The sequence below is a fragment of the Anolis sagrei genome, chromosome 1 (genome assembly GCF_037176765.1).
Source record: "Anolis sagrei isolate rAnoSag1 chromosome 1, rAnoSag1.mat, whole genome shotgun sequence".
In the NCBI taxonomy this organism is placed as follows: Eukaryota; Metazoa; Chordata; class Lepidosauria; order Squamata; family Dactyloidae; genus Anolis; species Anolis sagrei.
This window is the reverse complement of record NC_090021.1, coordinates 118741671-118760466: the sequence shown is the minus strand read 5'-3', so window position 1 is coordinate 118760466 and position 18796 is coordinate 118741671. Positions and strand designations below refer to the sequence as shown.

At 42.0% G+C, this 18796-nt stretch overlaps 2 protein-coding genes across 30 annotated transcripts in view; one reads left to right on the top strand and one right to left on the bottom strand.

Annotated features, from left to right (window-relative positions):
* Positions 1-18796, top strand: part of ZNF451 (zinc finger protein 451) — a 102671-nt gene that overhangs the window by 13538 nt on the left and 70337 nt on the right. The gene's annotated exons all lie outside the window — the stretch shown is intronic.
* The window catches only part of DST (dystonin), a 411253-nt gene that overhangs the window by 368057 nt on the left and 24400 nt on the right, over positions 1-18796 (bottom strand). For all 28 annotated transcript variants that reach the window (XM_060752763.2, XM_060752758.2, XM_060752766.2 and 25 more), the window contains exon 3: positions 1880-2068. In XM_060752763.2, the coding sequence (XP_060608746.2) occupies positions 1880-2068 (189 nt within the window). The remainder of the gene's footprint in view (positions 1-1879; positions 2069-18796) is intronic.

Sequence of the window (18796 nt, the reverse complement as noted above, 5' to 3'; positions counted from 1 at the left end):
ACTCCTGAAAGAGTTGTCATGGGGAAAAGATGTCTCCACTGAAGCTCTCTCACCAATCCTTGTCTCCACAACAAGCCAAAATATTCAAAATCCAATTATCACAGGGACAGGAAGTGAGGTGAAATGTTCTAAAAGAGGCACAGACAACAAAACACACATCATAGGGGTATTGCCCTTTCCTATGCTAGCCAGAACTAGTCCAATGCTTGCTCTCTCTTTCTCTCTCTCTCTCTGTGTATACACACACACACACACATATTGGTATATATATCTGGAGTTGCACTTAAAAATATACCTGTTCCAACTTACATACAAATTCAACTTAAGAACAACCCTACAGAACCCATCTTGTTCATAACTTGGGAACTGCCTGTAGCTGTTAGAGTACAACAAAGAGCAGACACTATAATTCAGTTTGAAGTGGCTAGAAAGTCCATAAAACATCAAGCCCCAATGCACTATGCAATGTAGATCAAGAATGATACAGTGCTTTAAAGAAAATCCAACTCTGTCCAAAAATGTTCTGCAGCTGATTCTTATATATCCCAGATCCAGAGTAAAATTGACACTGCAAAATATGGAGCACACTGTAGACACCAACCTCTGCTGAAGTGCGTGCAGTAAAGGATCCAGAACAGGGGCTGTCAAAAATGAAGAAGGACATGTCTGGGCAGCAGATGTCTAATCGACCCCCTGGTAGAATTATAGAATTATAGAGTTGGACGGGACCTCATGGGCCATCCAGTCCAACCCCCTGCCAAGAAGCAGGTAGGTGTAATAAATTACCTCCACTTTGAATTATCAGTTTCCCCTTGTCTCCTTCCTGTATACCTCCGGTACACTGATGCATATCTCTCAGAAATGGGATAAAACCCTGCAAGGCAGTTTGAGGTCAGGTTCCGTGTTCAATGTAATCACTTTCCTGGACTCAAACCAATTCTAGACCTGTCAATTTAATCACCCCACAAAGAAACTGGTTCTTTTTAATCCACTTCCAAACTGGATGACAGTGTTTACATAGAATCATAAAGCTCTAAGAGACCCTTGGTATCCACTGGGGTTTGGTTCCATCTAAACATTAGGAAGTTCCATCTAAACATTAGAAATCATAGAATCATAGAGTTGGAAAAGACCTTGTGGGCCATCCAGTCCAACTCCCTGCCAAGAAGCAAGAAAATCGCATTCAAAGCCCCCCTGGCAGATGGTCATCCTGCCTGTTTAAAAGCCTCCAAAGAAAAGCCACCACCACACTACAATGCAGAGAGTTGCACTGCTGAGCAGCTCTCACAGTCAGAAAGTTCTTCCTCATGTTCAGGTGAAATCTCCTTTCCTGTAATTTGAAGCCATTGTCATCCTAGGGCCCTTCCACATAGCTTTATATCCTAGAATATCAAGGCAGCAATTCCCACTGGGTTATCTGAATCCACACTCAGATAACGTGGGATTTTTCCCCTTAATATTCTGGGATATAGGGCTGTGTGGAAGAGCCCCTCGTTTCCAAGGCAGCAGAAAACAACCCTGCTTCCTCCTCTCTATGACCTCTCTCATATTTATACATGGCCCTCGTGTCTCCTCTCAGCCTTCTCTTCTGAAGGCTAAACATGCCCAGCTCTTGAAGCCACTCTGCATAGGGCTTGTTCTCCAGACCTTTGATCATTTTAGTCGCCCTCTTCTGGACACATTCCAGCTTGTCAACATCTCCCTTCAATTGAATTGAAACTGCCCAAAGTTTAGTAGGAAGGGCACTCAGAATGGGATGCTATAAAGGTTAGGCCTTCTTCCTATATCACTTCACCGAGCCATGGAGATTCTAGATTTTTGTTTTTATGTTTTGTTATATTTTAATAGCTCATTGTATTAAGAATGGAAGAACACTTACTGGCTTTCGGGTAGGTGTGACTTGAACAGAATGGTAGAACTCTGGCTGGACGCGGCTGACTTTCTTGACTTTTCTCTTCTTAACCGATGTTTCCTCTTCACTCAGCTGACGTGCTTCTACCAAGGGCTTGTTTTCTTCAAGGCGAGGGACCACACGTCTTCTTATATGGCGTGGACTCGGTCTAAATCCCTGTTAAGAGGAATGAAAAGGATTTTTATAATATCTGGTAGTTCCGGTACATTCTGTGTAACAGAAATGCCATATAAAACAGAACTCAATTCTATTTACATGTAAATATTAGCCAATTATTGAAATAGCATAATAAAGATGACTGCACAAAACCAACAATACGATACTGTATTTACATCTAAATACTATAAAATGATTTTAAAAAGCAAAACTGATCATGCAGTTTCTAAAAAAGAACACATTTACTTATTAAACTTTTAATAATCCCCTTCTTTATTGCTTTCTCTCCAGTATTTTCTTTTAAAAGCTGAACAGGAATGTATCATTGAAAAAATGACTTTGATGAAAGCTAATAACCAAAGTCTTAATAGGGAAAAATGTTTTATTCACAACTAAGATAAATTAGATATGGATGAGAAATAAGAAAAAAAGTGTTCAAATCTCCTCTATTATTAAGCTCACTGGATAATCTTGGACTAGTTGCTATCTCTCAAACTATCTCTTAATGATGTGATAAGGGTCAATGCCAGGAGGTATTCCCGTTATACATTTCTTTTTAATCATGTCAGAAGAGACTTGAGGAACTGTAAGTTGCTCCTGGTGTGAGAGAATTGGCAGTCTGCAGGGACATTGCCAAGGGGACATCCGGATGTTTTACAATCCTGTGGGAGGCTTCTCTCATGTCCCTGCATGGGAAGCTGGAGCTGACAGATGGGAGCTCACCCCATCTCGTGGATTCAAACCGCCAACCTTCAGGTCAGCAGTTCAGCCAGCACAACAGTTTAACCCATTGTACCACCGCAGCTCCTTCTCACTATATATGCCATCAGTAATGAAATCAAAGCACACAATGACAACAAACAGCATATCTGAGAGAGCAAAAGGAACCTATACAATCACAGGGGAGAAAACTCAGATTTCAATGGTTCATAATTAAAAATATAACCTTGTAGTATTTTAGTTTGCTCTTTCCAAATTGTGCAATCTATTTTGTTTTTCTAATACCATTTTATGGTGTTTAGATGTAAATAGAGCTTTATATTTTATTTTATTTTATTTTATATAGTCATCTGCATAAAAAGATTAGTCTAGGCTATTTGTCCAATCGCATCTCCCTATATAAGCCATCCTGTGCACTGTGGTCAACGGAGGAGGCCCTACTCTCAGTCCCATCCTCGTCACGAGCACAGTTTGTGTGATCGTTCCCCGTCTCTGGAACTCCCCTCAGAAATAAATAAAAATGGCCCCTACCCCCCCCCCTTGAAAACACACTTGAAAACACACCTATGCACTTTCACGTATGAAGAAGAGGAGGAATAGACTTTTATTTCCATCCAAATGCTGGCTAACTTACTTGTTTTTCATTGCTGTATGGTACATTTTAAAGAACATCTATGATAGTCATGTTTATGCATTTTAAACATTCCTTTAGGATATACTGTATGTCTTGATGTTCATTATGTTATTAGTATAATTATGTTTTTCTTTGTTTATTCGTATTCTGTTTTTCATTGTTAATGCTAATGCTTCTGTTACAAGTTCGAGGTCATTATTTTGTATTATTTTTATATATTTGTATTTGTTTAAGGAATTGAAGGATTGCTTCTTCTTTTTTTGCATGTAAACAACCCCGAATCCCCTTAGGGAGAGAGGGCAGTCTATAAATACAGTTTTATTATGTATTATTATCTTTACTGAGCTGTTTCAAAAGTAATTCAGGTTCTATAAACATTAAAAATTAGAACTTGATCTAAAAGTTCTGAAACCATTACAACATTTATTGAAATAATAAAAGAAGCTGTACAATGCTGGCAAGTTGTGATGGCCATTACTTTCAATCAAAGATATTAGCTGGACACTATCCAAACAAGGCTAAGCATTTTGAAATACCATTAATTTCAGTGTTAAGAATGTTCAGGAAATACATAGGGTTCACCTACACTGTCGAATTAATGCAGTTTGACACCACTTTAAGTGCCATGGCTCAATGTTATGGAATCTTGGGAGTTCTAGTTTGGTGAGGCACCAGCACTCTTTGTCAGATAAGACTGAAGACTTTTTAAGTCTACAACTCTCATGATTCCATAGCACTGAGCCATGACAGTTAAAGTGGTGTCAAACTGCATTAATTCAACAGTGTAGATACCCTTGGTGCTTCTATTAAATTTAGTGCATCTCTAAAATGCCGAATTCTGAGAGGACTGTGTCTCACATCCTTTCAGAATCAATAGGACACTAGTACTCTTCAAAGTGCATCTGATCATACCTGCACAATCTACAACATCCATTTTTTGTAATACCAGTTAGCAATTTTCCCTTTCTGCACATACATTTCTTTCAGTCTTTGGGTAGAGAAATAATTGTATTAATTATGGACAAAAATATGAGAAACATAGGTTTTTAAATAAAGAATGGATACACAAAATAATTTTAAAACACTGCATTGCCAAAGTAGGTAGATAGCAGGAGCATATGTTGCTCAACAAATGCAAGAAGATATAAAATTTTGAGCAGCATTGGTTATGTAACAGAAGAATCTGTGAATAGTTAAGCAGCTCCCAAAGTGCTTAGAGTCACAGGCCAAAGAGGGATTTAGCTGTGTGTGAATAAACCTTCAAAAATATTTAAGGAACTCATTTCTTCACAGCAGCTGGTGTAATAATTGATGTAATCATTGGTAAAGCACTGTGCTTAAACTTAATTTTGGAAATAGTAACCTTTCTCAGCACAGTATTACATGAAGCGAGATCTTGGTACCATTAAGGCTTCATCTGCTGTTAATACCTGCACTTATACCTCACTCCCAAGTCATAATCTTCGACTTACGACTTTACATTTAAGAGGGGGTTATTTGCTATAAGAAAGAGAGCCCAGATGTCAGGTAAAAAGTGGACAGAAGTGTGGTTTGTTTTGGAGTACTAAGGCTTATGAGGAATAAAAAGGTAAAAGTAAAGGTGTCCCCTTGACATCAAGTCTAATTGTGTCTGACTCTGGGGGTGGTGTTCATCTCCATTTCTAAGCCAAAGAGCCAGCATTGTCCATAGACACCTCCTAGGTCATGTGGCAGGCATGACTGCATGGAGCGCCATTACCTTCTTACAGAAGCAGTACCTATTGAGCTACCCGCACTTGCATGTTTTCAAACTGCTAGGTTGGCAAAAGCTGGGGCTAAGAGTGGGAGCTCACCCTGCTCCCCAGGTTCAAACTGCTGACCTTTCAGGCAGCAGGTTAAGCAGCTCAATCGTTTAACCCACTGCACCATCAGGTGCCCCCTATGAGGAATAACCCCCGCCCCCAAAAAAGCAATAGGAATTACTTTTTTTAATCGGTATATACAAGACTGCATCTTAAATCTTCATAATGTATGCACCAATATAGTCCCTATATTGTCTGATAGGAATAGGGTCAACACTTCTGTTAACTAGAAGGGAGGTTATTTCAGGAGGTATAACAGCCTCCAAGTTGAGAGCTTGAATGGTGTAGTGCAGTGGTTCTCAACCTGTGCATCCCCAAGTGTTTTGGCCTTCAACTCCCAGAAATCGTACCAGGTGGTAAACTTGTTTGGGATTTCTGGGAGTTATAGGCCAAAACACCTGGGTACCCACATGTTGAGAACCACTGGTGTAATGGTTTGATAACTGTACTAGGGGTGCATCTGTAGAAATAATGCAATTTGACACCACTATGAGAGTTGTAATTTTACAACTTTGCCAATGAGAGCAAAATACCTCATGAAATTACAAATCCCATTATTCCATTGAAACCTGGTAGTTGGGTGTCAAATTTGATGCATTTTAGTGTTGATGCCCCCTACAACTCTGGAGACCAAGGTTAGATTCCTTGCTCTGCCACAAAAACCCACTGGATGAACTTGGGCAATTCATACACTTTCAGCCTCAGAAAACTCCCATGATAAGTTCACCTTAGGAACATCTTAAGTTGGAAACAATGTGAAGGTACCACTGCCACCACCACGACAAGAAGTTGAGAAGACACCATAGCTTGGAAGGAAAATACCTTTTGAACTACGCGTCCTAGAATCCCCAGTAAACATGGCCACAGAAAATAACTTCACCAGTCCTTGCATTCACTAATCCCTTAAGCACTTGCAGGCTAGTTGTATATGCATAGCAGTGTAAAAGACAAAGTTCAGATGAGTTGTAGGGAACAATGAGTTAAGTTTCAGTTTTAAACTAGGGCTCCATCTACACTGACCATTTTATGCATTTTGAAAACCTAGCTTCAAACTCTGGCGGCCAGACAGCAAACTCCCACAAAACTGCACAACGGAAAGCCCTCAATGTGCATCAGTGCTCTGTGGTTTGTGTAATCAGCATCCCATAATGGTTCCATGATTTCCAATGTACAGCAAAGCCAATTTCAATAATGGTTTAAAACTGCATTACATAGTCATTGTAGATGTGCCTATACTTGCTTGGGAATAACTCACAATGTATTCTGTTGTACTTATTTTGAACTAAACCTGTCCAAGATTGCTTTGCACACCTGTACATTTGAAATATGCCCTGCATGCACAATTATTCACACTTAATAGCTGTCAACAGGACAACGTGGATATCCTACAGTCTTCAGGATTCAGCTTTGGTATGTTTTTTCAAAACTATTAGCTGCAAGGTGCAAAATAAAAGGAGACACACAAGAGTCACCTATTACAACAAGCTTTCAAAATTACTGTATTGCCTTTTGTTCATGAGTTTGCTGGATCAGCACCTAGGGTGGAGGACAGCAACCAGTTTGTGAAATTAAAGGCTATAGCTTTAAGGGTCCCTTCAGCCCTGCTAGGCACTGATCTAACAAAAAAAAATTGCAACTGACTCAACCTAGCCCTAGGCACTCAAAGCTGGCATTTGGGATGTGAATGCCCAAAAGAGATGAATGCAAGTGGAGCAATTATCTTTTTAAAAATCACCATTGCAGCTGGAAAAAAAGCTCAAGTCATCCTTTAGCAACTATTGCAGTTACATCTACAAGCACAGCAAAAGTGCCTGTACAGTGCACGATTTCTTTTATGCTCTCCGCATTTTTTTACTACCTAAAAGACCCCCCCCCCTCCAGCCCACTATGCGGCCCCCAAGTTACAAAGTTTGCCTATGCCTGCTCTATTGTAATGTTTTTCCTGGCTATATTTGTTCAGAGAAGGCTTGACTTTGCCTTCCTCTGAGGCTCAGACAGTGTGACATGCCCAAGGTTTCCATGGCTGAGTGGGGATTCAAGCCCTGGTCTCCAGAGTCCTAGTTCCACACTCAAATCACTACACCACATTGGCTCTTCATGACATTTATTTTCTACCACAGTCAGCCATCTACATTTTGTAGGGTCACAGGACTCCCACCCATGAAAATCCACACTCTATTATTACCTAGGAAAATACCTCTCTAGCCATCTGTAGGTAATCCAACACAATTCTATAATCAGCTTCTGTCATAAGTTTATTTATTTTGGGCATTTCTATCCCGTCCTCCTCACCTCCAAAGAGGGACTCAGGACGTCTTACAGCTTGACCACAGATTTGCACTAGAGGACCTACAGTAGTGGTTCCCAACCTGTGGTCCATGGACCACCAGTGGTCTGCGGCCTCACTGCTACTATGGGAACAACTGGTCTTGCAAAATCCTCTTTTACTGGTCCAAGGCTTATTAAATATGGTTTACTTTGGGTGAGCAGATGGTGACTACTGGATGGCATATGTTCTGTATCAGAAACTAGAGCTGATGTGGTCTATCCAATGCAATTTTTTGAATCAGCACACAACATAACCAAACCAAATCTGGAGTTGACCAAAAACTGATTCATAATCCTTTTGGTACAAATGTTGGAGAGTGGTTCCTGCTCAAAGTGGTGCCTTGTCAAAAAAAGGTTGGGAAACACTGACCTAGAGAGTCCTCAAAAGAGCATTTCAATCAATTCTGTCAAAAACACTATGTAACACGATTTATAACCCTGGGTTATAAATATCATTTCTTAGTTAGTTTTATCATATAAAACATGGAAAACACTAAATTGAAAAAACTTTGTTTTAGCATGACATACTACAGCATGTTTTGTTATAGTTTTTCAATAAATATCTCATGGAGTCTCAGCCTATTCAACATCGTTTGTGGCAGTCACAAAAAATGAAGTTTCTGGAGTATAACAACTACTTTCGAAGTAAGTACCACACAATTAAACAGGAAAGAACACTTTCAAACCAGGAACAGATTCTTTTTTTCTAATTTTGTTACACAGTGTAATAAAATATACAAAATTAGACCTGTGAACATAAAGGACATATTGTATATCTATTTCCATTAAATCTATTTTTCCTTCACATCTTGAAAAGGGAAAATATATACACCAGAACACTGTGAAGCTGTCTATCCAAACTGGGCTGTAACCAGACATGTTATGCACAAGTTGCCAGACTAGAACATGTATACTGCCATAAGTCAACAGCTCCCGATCTGTTTGAAGCCGTTATGAATGAACTATAGGCAGTATCATTCACTGACTCCAATATCTGGCTCTTTCAACTGAGGTTTTCCCTTTATCTCAGAACTAGTCTGACTCACAGTTTCTGGGGCTGAACATCCTGTACTACTGAGCTGTACTGCCATCATATGACAAATGGCCACCAATCTTGATCAGGGACCCATAAATAGAAAGCGGAGTTAAAATGCAGTCACAGCTTACAAGGCTGATGCAACAACTGTGGGTTTGTGTGTCACCTCTTAAGTATAACCCCACCTTATGCACATAGTGCCCTTTAAGGAAGTGGAATACTTCATATGATGATGATCTGCGGTTGAGATCAAATGAAAGGGAAACGGTTTCATTACCATATGGCACACCAAGTGCTGTGTTTAGAAACTCCCTATCCAAATGCTGGTTTATGTAGCAAATAAATGTGAAATAGCACATAGCTCCATTTTTATACCGGCTTATGGATTTCTCCCTCTCTATGTGTGTATTATCTGTATCTATATGCAATTTATTATTTTATTTGTATCTTAACTTTCCTTTATGGGATTGAGGACTCCTATGCATGAAGAGAAAGGCAACATGGTGGGGTGATCTGAATGCTGGACTAAAGCTCTGGATTCAAATCCCCGCTTAGCCAAACCAAGGGATGATCCTTGGGCAAGTCACACCATCTCAACTTTAGAGGAAGGCAATGGCAAACCTTTCCTGAACACATCTTGCCAAGAAAACCCTGTGACATGGTCCCTTTAAGTCGAGAAGGTACTCAAAATTAACAAAAAATGCAAGAATATCCCTGTAGGCGTTCATCCACTTGCTTAGCATTTGTCTACAATCATATGTGAAATTTAGGTCCCACTTACACTACCGTGTAATCCAGTTTCAAACTGCATTCTATAGCTGCTTTTCCTGGCAGTCAGGTCTGTTTATCTGACTGAAAAAAGTAAAGTTTGAATAGTGACGCCTACAGAACAAACAAAGGATTTCAGATGGTGCAGTTCTGTTTGTCACTTCAGGCTGGATCTTCACTGTAATGTAATCCAGTTTCTGAATACCACTTATCTGCTTAGAATTGGATTATGTGAGTCTACATTGCCATATCATCCAGTTCAAAGCAGGTAATCTGGATTCAGAAACAGGATTATATGGCAAAGTAGATGGGGCCTCAGTTTTAGCAGCAGACCCAGATGATGTTCTCAGTTTAGCCCAGAATCCATAGCTCTTAGCCACCATCTCACTCAAGATGTATCTACATTATAGAATAAATGTAGTTTGACACCACTTTTAACTGCCCTGACTCAATGCTATTGAATCCTGGGAGTTGTAGTTTGGTGGAGCACCAGCACTCGTTGGAAGAGAAAGCTAAAGACCTTGTAAAGCTACAACTCCTGAAACTACAACAAGATTTGGAACTACTGTAACAAGAGAGGTGTGTGTCTCCTGCAGCCTGTGCTAATTAGAAGCCAGGCTGCCTATATGTTGAAGTGCACATATTACACGGAGGAAGCCCTTCCATCTAAGCTAGCAGTAATCTAAAAATAAATAACCAGGGACTCTGACTTTTAAAATGACAATTGGAACAGAACAGTTTTAAAACTGGCCAAGAGGTGAAAGAGGAAGCCATTTCCTAGAACAGGAATTTTTAGGAATATTCTTCCTCTAAGAAAACAATGGCATATTGCATGATTTTCATCTGTCTTTCTAAAATCTAGAACTGTTTGTACAGGAACCACACTATTATATCACCCATGCATCACTTTGTAGGTACTGTGGCTTCAAATATTACATCTGAGTTCTTAGAACTGATGAGGAATGTCACCCAAGCATCAGCGAGTTCACTGAAAATCAATCAGTCACATTATTTGTATAGTGCCTTTCCATTAACAAGATGCTCATTGTGGTCCCAAACAAAGCAAGACGGAAAAATAACATCAAGTCAATGGTTTCGTGACAGTCATGCCGTACTCTAGATGTGTCTGAGGCCAAAACACAAGAGAAAATGAAAACATCGTCAGTCATCCACCCAATAAGCATGCAAGTCACTTTAACACTAATTAGCCATAATATATAACTCCCCGTAGTAGACATACAGACCCATCTCCCCCTCGATGGACTGTCACCTTGTCGTGGTGAGGGGGCTTGCGTGTTCCGATGAACCTGTAGGCACAACAACTGGAGTCGTGCACTCCCAGGAGTGGCCGCGGGGGAGGTTCCAGACCAAGCACAGTCTGAAGACCCAAAGACCTCAACGGCGGAGCAGGCGGAGGATAACATGGCACATGTTACAACGGCTGCGAAGGCGGAAGAAGGCTGTAACAGACTGAGAAGCCACGGTCATTGTGTTAAACTACATCACCAGTGGAACCTCACTCTGTGAAGTCTGTGTGTTGATCAGTTGTGCACTGACCTCCACACATTAAAAAAAACCACGCACAGGCGTCTTCCACAGAAAACAAAAACCAAGCAACCAAAGTCCCATGGCGATCAGCGAGTGGCGACGGGGGCAGGACTGTGAAATCTGGAAGCCCCTAGTCACAGACTGGCACATGGGCGGTGGGTACGGACTCAGTCGTTCTACCTCAAGGTCCGAGGCAGTTGAGTAGTTCGGCAGCTGTATCCGCAACTGAGCAGCCCTATTGAGGACCCACTCTGCTCACCCCACATGGGGAGGGGGCTAGAAAAGGTGCCCCAAACATAGTCTGCCTCACTCATCCCTGACTGGACTGCCGCGTCCAGTGGGGTCACCACCCTGCGGCCAAAAAAGAAAAATGAACTTCGGTACGTGGAACGTACGGACTCTGATGGACAACAGTGGCAGTGAACGCCCCGAACGCAGAACTGCCATCATTGCAAGGGAGCTGGGACGCTTCAACATCGACATAGCAGCCCTTCAGGAGACCCGGAGAGCAGGAGAGGGACAGCTGAAGGAAGAAAAAGGAGGCTACACCTTCTTCTGGAAGGGACTGCCCGAAAAAGACCAAAGACTGCACGGAGTTGGCTTTGCCATCAGGAATGATCTGGTGAAACATCTGTCCGAAGCACCCACTGGCATCAACGAACGACTCTCAACCCTCCGAATCGATCTTGCCAAAAACCAACGGGCAACCATCATAAGTGCCTATGCACCAACACTAGATGCTGACGAAGACATCAAGGAGAAATTCTACTGTCAGCTGGACACCGTCCTATCGGGGATACCTAAGGAGGACAAAATCATCCTCCTGGGGGACTTCAATGCAAGAGTCGGGCGAGACTTCGACCTGTGGCCAGGGACCATTGGAAAAGACGGGGTTGGAAACAGCAACTCAAATGGCATCCTGCTTCTCACCAAATGTGCGGAGCACAACCTTGTCATCACCAACACGCTCTTCCGCCAGAAAAACAAGTTCAAGACATCATGGAAGCACCCCCGGTCAAAGCATTGGCACCTCTTAGACTATGTAATCACACGCGCCAGAGACCGCCGTGACGTGCTCCTCACAAGAGCCATGACAGGTGCTGACGACTGCTGGACTGACCACAGGCTAATTCGATCCTCGATGGCTCTCAAGATTGCCCCCAAGCGCAGACTCCAAGGAAGGAAGACAAGGCGCAAAATGAACACCCAAGCCCTTCAGGAGCCCTCCAGACGAGCCCATCTCCAAACAGCACTCAAGGACCATCTACCCACAGTACACCCCGAAAATGTCGAGGAACATTGGAACAAACTGAAGACCTCCATCATCCAAGCCTGCGAAGAAACTATTGGATATCAAACCAAGAAACATAAAGACTGGTTTGACGAAAATGACATCGAAATCCAACAGCTAATCGACAAGAAAAGGAAAGCCTTCCAAGCATGGCAGAGAGACATCAACTGTGTTGCTAAGAAAAAGATCTATGCCAGTGCAAAAGCTGAGGTCCAAAGAAGGACAAGAGAACTCAAGAACATCTGGTGGACAAAGAAGGCTGAAGAAATCCAACACCTGGCAGATACCCATGATGCTCAGGGATTCTTCAAAGCCACAAAGGTCATCTATGGACCAAGAAACCATGGGATACAGCCTCTACGCTCATCAGATGGAACCAAACTCCTGAAGGACCAAAACTCAATTGCACTACGTTGGAAAGAACACTACCAAAGCCTCCTGAAACGCAGCTCCAATGTGGCCGAAGAGGTCCTCTCACAAATCCCACAACAACAAACCAGGGATGAGCTTGCAGCACTGCCTAGTTTGGAAGAAGTCAGCAATGCCATCAGCCAACAGAAGAATAACAAAGCCAGTGGACCAGATGGGATCCCTGCTGAAATCTTTAAAGAGGGAGGACCTGAGCTAACACATCAACTCCACCAGCTCATAGAAAAAGTGTGGGTGACTGAGAAAATCCCAGCAGATTTCAAGGACGCCACCATCATCACCCTCTTCAAAAAAGGGGAAAGAACAGACTGCGGAAACTATCGAGGTATCTCCCTTCTAACCTCCGCTGGGAAAATCCTCGCAAGAATCCTTGCAAACCGCCTTCTGCCCCTCTCAGAAGACACCCTCCCAGAATCCCAGAACGGCTTCCGCCCCTCCAGAGGAACCGTGGACATGATCTTCACTGCACGACAACTCCAAGAAAAATGCAGGGAACAAAACCAACCCCTGTACATGGCATTCATCGACCTTGCAAAGGCATTCGACACAGTGAACCGCAGCGCTCTCTGGACCATCCTCCACAAAATCGGGTGCCCTAACAAATTTGTGAACATCCTGCGGCTCCTCCATGATGACATGATGGCAACAGTTTTGGACAGCAGTGGCTCCCAAAGCGACCCATTTAAGGTGGAATCCGGTGTCAAACAGGGATGTGTTATCGCCCCAACTCTATTCTCCATCTTCATCGCTATGATACTTCACCTTGTTGATGGGAAGCTTCCCACCGGAGTGGAAATAATCTATCGGACAGATGGCAAGCTATTCAACCTCAGCAGACTGAAAGCCAAAACCAAGGTTACAACAACATCTGTTATAGAACTCCAGTATGCTGATGACAATGTCGTCTGTGCGCATTCAGAAGAAGATCTACAAGCCACTCTAAACACCTTCGCAGAAGCATACGAGAAGCTCGGCCTGTCACTGAACATTGAGAAAACCAAGGTGCTGTTCCAGCAGTCACAAGCCAATCCCTCTCCAATGCCAGTGATACAGCTTAATGGCGTAACATTAGAAAATGTGGACCATTTCCGCTACCTTGGCAGCCACCTCTCCACCAAAGTCAACATCGACGCCGAAATACAACACCGCCTGAGCTCTGCAAGTGCAGCATTTTCCAGAATGAAGCAGAGAGTGTTTGCGGACCGGGACATCCGTAGGGAGACCAAGGTGCTTGTCTATAAAGCCATTGTCCTCCCAACCCTGCTCTATGCCTGTGAGACGTGGACAGTCTACAGACGTCATATGCAACTCCTGGAACGATTCCATCAGCGCTGCCTCCGGAAAATCCTGCAAATCTCCTGGGAAGACAAGCGGACAAACGTCAGTGTGCTGGAAGAAGCAAAGACCACCAGCATTGAAGCGATGGTCCTCCAACATCAACTCCGCTGGGCCGGCCACGTTGTCCGGATGCCTGACCACCGTCTCCCAAAGCAGTTGCTCTACTCCGAACTTAAGAACGGAAAACGGAACATTGGTGGACAGGAAAAGAGATTTAAAGATGGGCTGAAAGCCAACCTTAAAAACTCTGGCATAGACACTGAGAACTGGGAAGCCCTGGCCCTTGACCGCTCCAGCTGGAGGACAGCTGTGACCAGCAGTGCTGCAGAATTTGAGGAGGCACGAGTGGAGGGTGAAAGAGAGAAACGTGCCAGGAGGAAGGCGCGTCAAGCCAACCCCGACCGGGACCGCCTTCCACCTGGAAACCAATGCCCTCACTGCGGAAGAAGATGCAGAGCAAGAATAGGGCTCCACAGCCACATACGGACCCACAAGGAAATCCATAACGGAAGACCATCTTACTCGTCCAACGAGGGATCGCCTAAGTAAGTAAGTAAGTACAGACCCATCTGTTTCACCATGTCTTAAGCATCTACCCTGGCTATTTAAAGGATGCTTTTACTGGTCTTTTTTGTTTTGTTTTGTTTTAAAAGAGAAAATAAATAAAATAGAAATAATTTGTGGTTCTATTCTACTGATATAAGGAAAACAACAGTACAAATGCTAAGAACAGAAAATACCTGCTTAGGTCTTGTTCAAATAACAAGTTAGATTGCATGGAAGACGTCTAACATCACCTTTACAAAATAACAGGAATAGGAAGATACTGTCAGCTATTTCTTTAAAAATCAATAGTCTTACATTCAAACTCCATGTCACAGTCTTTTTTCCTCTTCTCTTATGTCAGCTTCAGTTTCATCATAGAGAGCAAGGACAGATTTAGTGACTGCCTAAAGCACCAGAGCCATCTACTCAGCCATTTGTTCTGCAGCTGAAACAAACAGTTTGGCTCAACTGCAACACCAACTGACTTGTGTGGTTGTGGTCCATGTATTTTATGTGTCTGTGTATTTAAGTGGTGGGGAAATTTACATTTAAATACGAGTTAGTAAATTATTTTATTTATAAGAGTATAGGATGCAACTAAAACAGGAATTCAGATTTTGCTGAGAAGTTGTAAAATATGTTAAAATTTTAATTGTAAAAAACATTAAGAAGTTGACCAAATGGGAAAAAGATGCTGAAGACACACCTTGCTTGGAGGGTTATTTGATTGAGAGCAGCAAACAAGAATCTCTGAAGTCCCTTACACCCAGATGTATAAAATCCCACATTAGCTGCTTTGAATTGTGTTATAAGGCAATGTGGACTCAGATAACCCAGTTCAGAGCAGATATTGTGAATTATCCGCCTTGATATTCTGGGTTACATGGCTGTGTGGAAGGGCCCTGATTCACGCCAAACCGAGTTCCCCAGATCTTCTCAAATAGTTTAATTTTCATCAAAACTCCAAAGAAGCTGTCTTCCTCTTTCACAAATACCACAAGGAAGATGAGGAGAAAGGGAAGTTTGGAGCTTCTAGTTTAAGGTGCCAACTTTTTGTGACTTCATACACCAGCCCACGCCAGAGCTCCCTGTCAGCTGTGGCTACCCCTAGCCCCTTCAAGGTCAAGCCAGTCACTTCAAGGATAACATCCATCCATCTTGCCCTTGGTCGCCCCCTCTTCCTTTTTCCCCCAGCATAATTATCTTCTCCAAACCTTCCTGTCTTCTCATTATGTGGCCAAAGTACTTCATCTTTGCCTCTAATATTCTTCCCTCCAGTGAGTAGTTGGACATTATTTCCTGGAGTATGGACTGGCCACATACTCCAGGAAACTACATTAAATGGTCAGTGTAGATGGGGCCTGAGATACATTGAACCAGCTGTTTCTAAGACCTGCTTGGAAAAAGAATTTAGAACCACTCACACAGCATGTCTCAGCTGAAATCATTCAGATCTATTCTGACTCAGACAAATGTTATTGATGCAAGTCCAGTGGATGTGACTCTGAACTTTACTCATCCAGTGCTAAAGTATACTTTTCAGTTCATATGGTTGTGGACAGGCTCTTTGGAGAGATGAGAACCACCATCGTTGTACTAGATTCTTGCATCTTCTGGCTCATTATATAGGGCTCCTTCTACACAGCGGTATAAAATCTACATTGAACTGAATGGTATGGCAGTATGAACTCAGATAATCCAGTTTTCTGGATTATCCAGATAACTGGATGAGATAATCCCGATAATCAAGATAATCCAGTTCAAAGCAGATTATGCCTTGATATTCTGGGTTATATGGCTGCGTGGAAGGGCCCTAGATTGTAAGGAGGAATAAGCCTAGTAAATAAAGGTTGCTTCTACACTGCCATATAATGCAGAAGCCCAAGGCATATAATCCACATTATCTGCTTTGAACTGGATTATCTGGGTCTACACTGCCATATAATCCAGTTCAAAACAAATAATCTGGATTTTATACAGCTTTGTAGAAGGCGCCAAAGGGAATGGCTAATGCCTCCTCACAGCAATGCAGAATACCAACATGCTTGACCTCTCCTGAAAAAACTTTCCCCACAATATTAGATTTGTTAACGGCCAGTCTCCAATGTTTCGTTTTAGGACAAGGTACTGGAGTGTGTGATAGCACACCATGTTCAGCAGTTTGTAGACGAGATGGATTGTCTAACTCTATTTCAGTTTGGCATCAGGCTTGCTATGTGACAGAGACAGCTTTGGTCACCTTGATAAATCACCCATGCTGGTAAGAAGAGGAAGGAGTGCTTTCACCTTGGTTCTACTGAGTTTTTTTTGATACTGTTGATTATGGAACATGGAAACAATGGCTCCATTTCTTTCTGGAAAAGAAACTCCAAAAGATGCTGATGGAGGATTCCGGTTTGAGCACTTGGCCACCAGACTTGGGGGGCCCTCACAGTCCTGCTCCCTCTCCCTATTTAATATATAACTGGAATTGCTGGGTATATTTTCCAAAGCTTTGGAGGCAGACATCACCAGTGTATTGATGACACTCAACTCTATTTTTCCTTTCAATTTCCAGGAAGCTATGTCAGATTCCATACTTAGGTCTTCCATTGGTAAAGTACCAGACAACAACAACAATATTTATTAAGGTTCATAGACCCATCAGTAAACGAACAGTCATTATAAATTATCCCCTGTCAAGAGAAGTTAATTGTACAAGGCATATCTACATGGTTTCAAGTAATACCCCTATCAGAGTTTAGTTGCTTTCTCAGTTTTGTTGCCACTGCAAGAAATTTTGCCACTATCAGAGTCACCCTGTGGCATTGGTAAAGTATTAGATATAGATCAGCAATTTGAAACTGTTCCTGGTAAATTGAAAGGCAGATGAAGGAACAGGGATCCTGCGTGTGCTAGATTGGGTAGTACTCCTTCTGAAAACATAGGAGTAACCGTATTGTAAAAAAATACATTTGCATTATAGTTTCTAAAGGTGCTTCCTATTGAAATCAATGCCGAATTATTAATTTGACTACTGATGGAGAATAGGAAACTCCAGCCTCTGCAAAGCAGATCTGCAAAGGTTTTAAAGGAACTACAACACAGTCAGAAGGTTCACAGAAGGACATTGCTCAAGCCTGTATTTTTACTCACGGTGCCTCCTCCTTTTAGACTTTTAATCTGTTATTATGTATAGACTAAATAGAAGAGTAGCTTAGATTATAGTGAAGGCCTGTCTTCTTTCAAGCTGATGCCAGTAAGATATATCACACTGGTGTTTCTAGCTCAGCCAATTTATGGAGCTGGCAAATATACAGGTTGCTTCCACGAATTTCAAATATATATATATATATATATATATATATATATATATATATGAATATAGCAATGCAACAATTCTTCACTTCCTTGCAGACCAATCTGCAACACATCTCAAAGGAACATGTCACTGAAAGGCAAACTGAATAGAGGGAGGATAAATCTAATGTACGGCATGGTTTTTTTCTGCATAAACCAATAATGCGGATGCCTAAATGGTATTTCTAAAAGTTCAACTTCAAAGCTAGAAATTTGAGGATTTATTCAATATTTCAAAATTGGGAGAATTCGTATTTGGGGTAACGTGCTCAGTTACCTCCTACCTAACAGTATCGCACTGACCAAGATATATTTATATTACAACAAAGTTCCATCAATTTTATGATTATTTAATTGACACTGTAGTCTTGATAGGATGGGCAGAATTCTCAGAGACCCATACTTAACTTCTCGATCACAGCGCTACGATTCTTTGAGTTCCCTACAATTACTGTAATTCAGGAATGCCCTAGGGCAGGCATGGGCAAACTTCAGCCCTCCAGGTGTTTTGGGCTTTAACTCCCACAATTCCTAACAGCCTACTGGCTGTTAGGAATTGTGGGAGTTGAAGTCCAAAACACTTGAAGGGCCAAAGTTTGCCCATGCCTGCCCTAGGGCATTTTTAAAAATTCATTAACAATAAATGTTTTGGTTTTGCTCACTAAGTCTGCATATATCAATGGAGAACATTAGTTGTGACCTCAGGGGATGTTCGTGGACATGTTAACATCAATGGTAGATTTATCTTACAGTGCAATCGTACCGAGAAGTAAACTATGCTCAAGGAAGCCTGTTTCTATCTAAGTTTGTACAGAACCACATGTTTAAAGAAAGGAGCCTCAGATGCCTACCACTCTCAGTTAAAGGCTTCTGTTCCAGAAACTGCATTTTAGAATACCATTTGAAGACT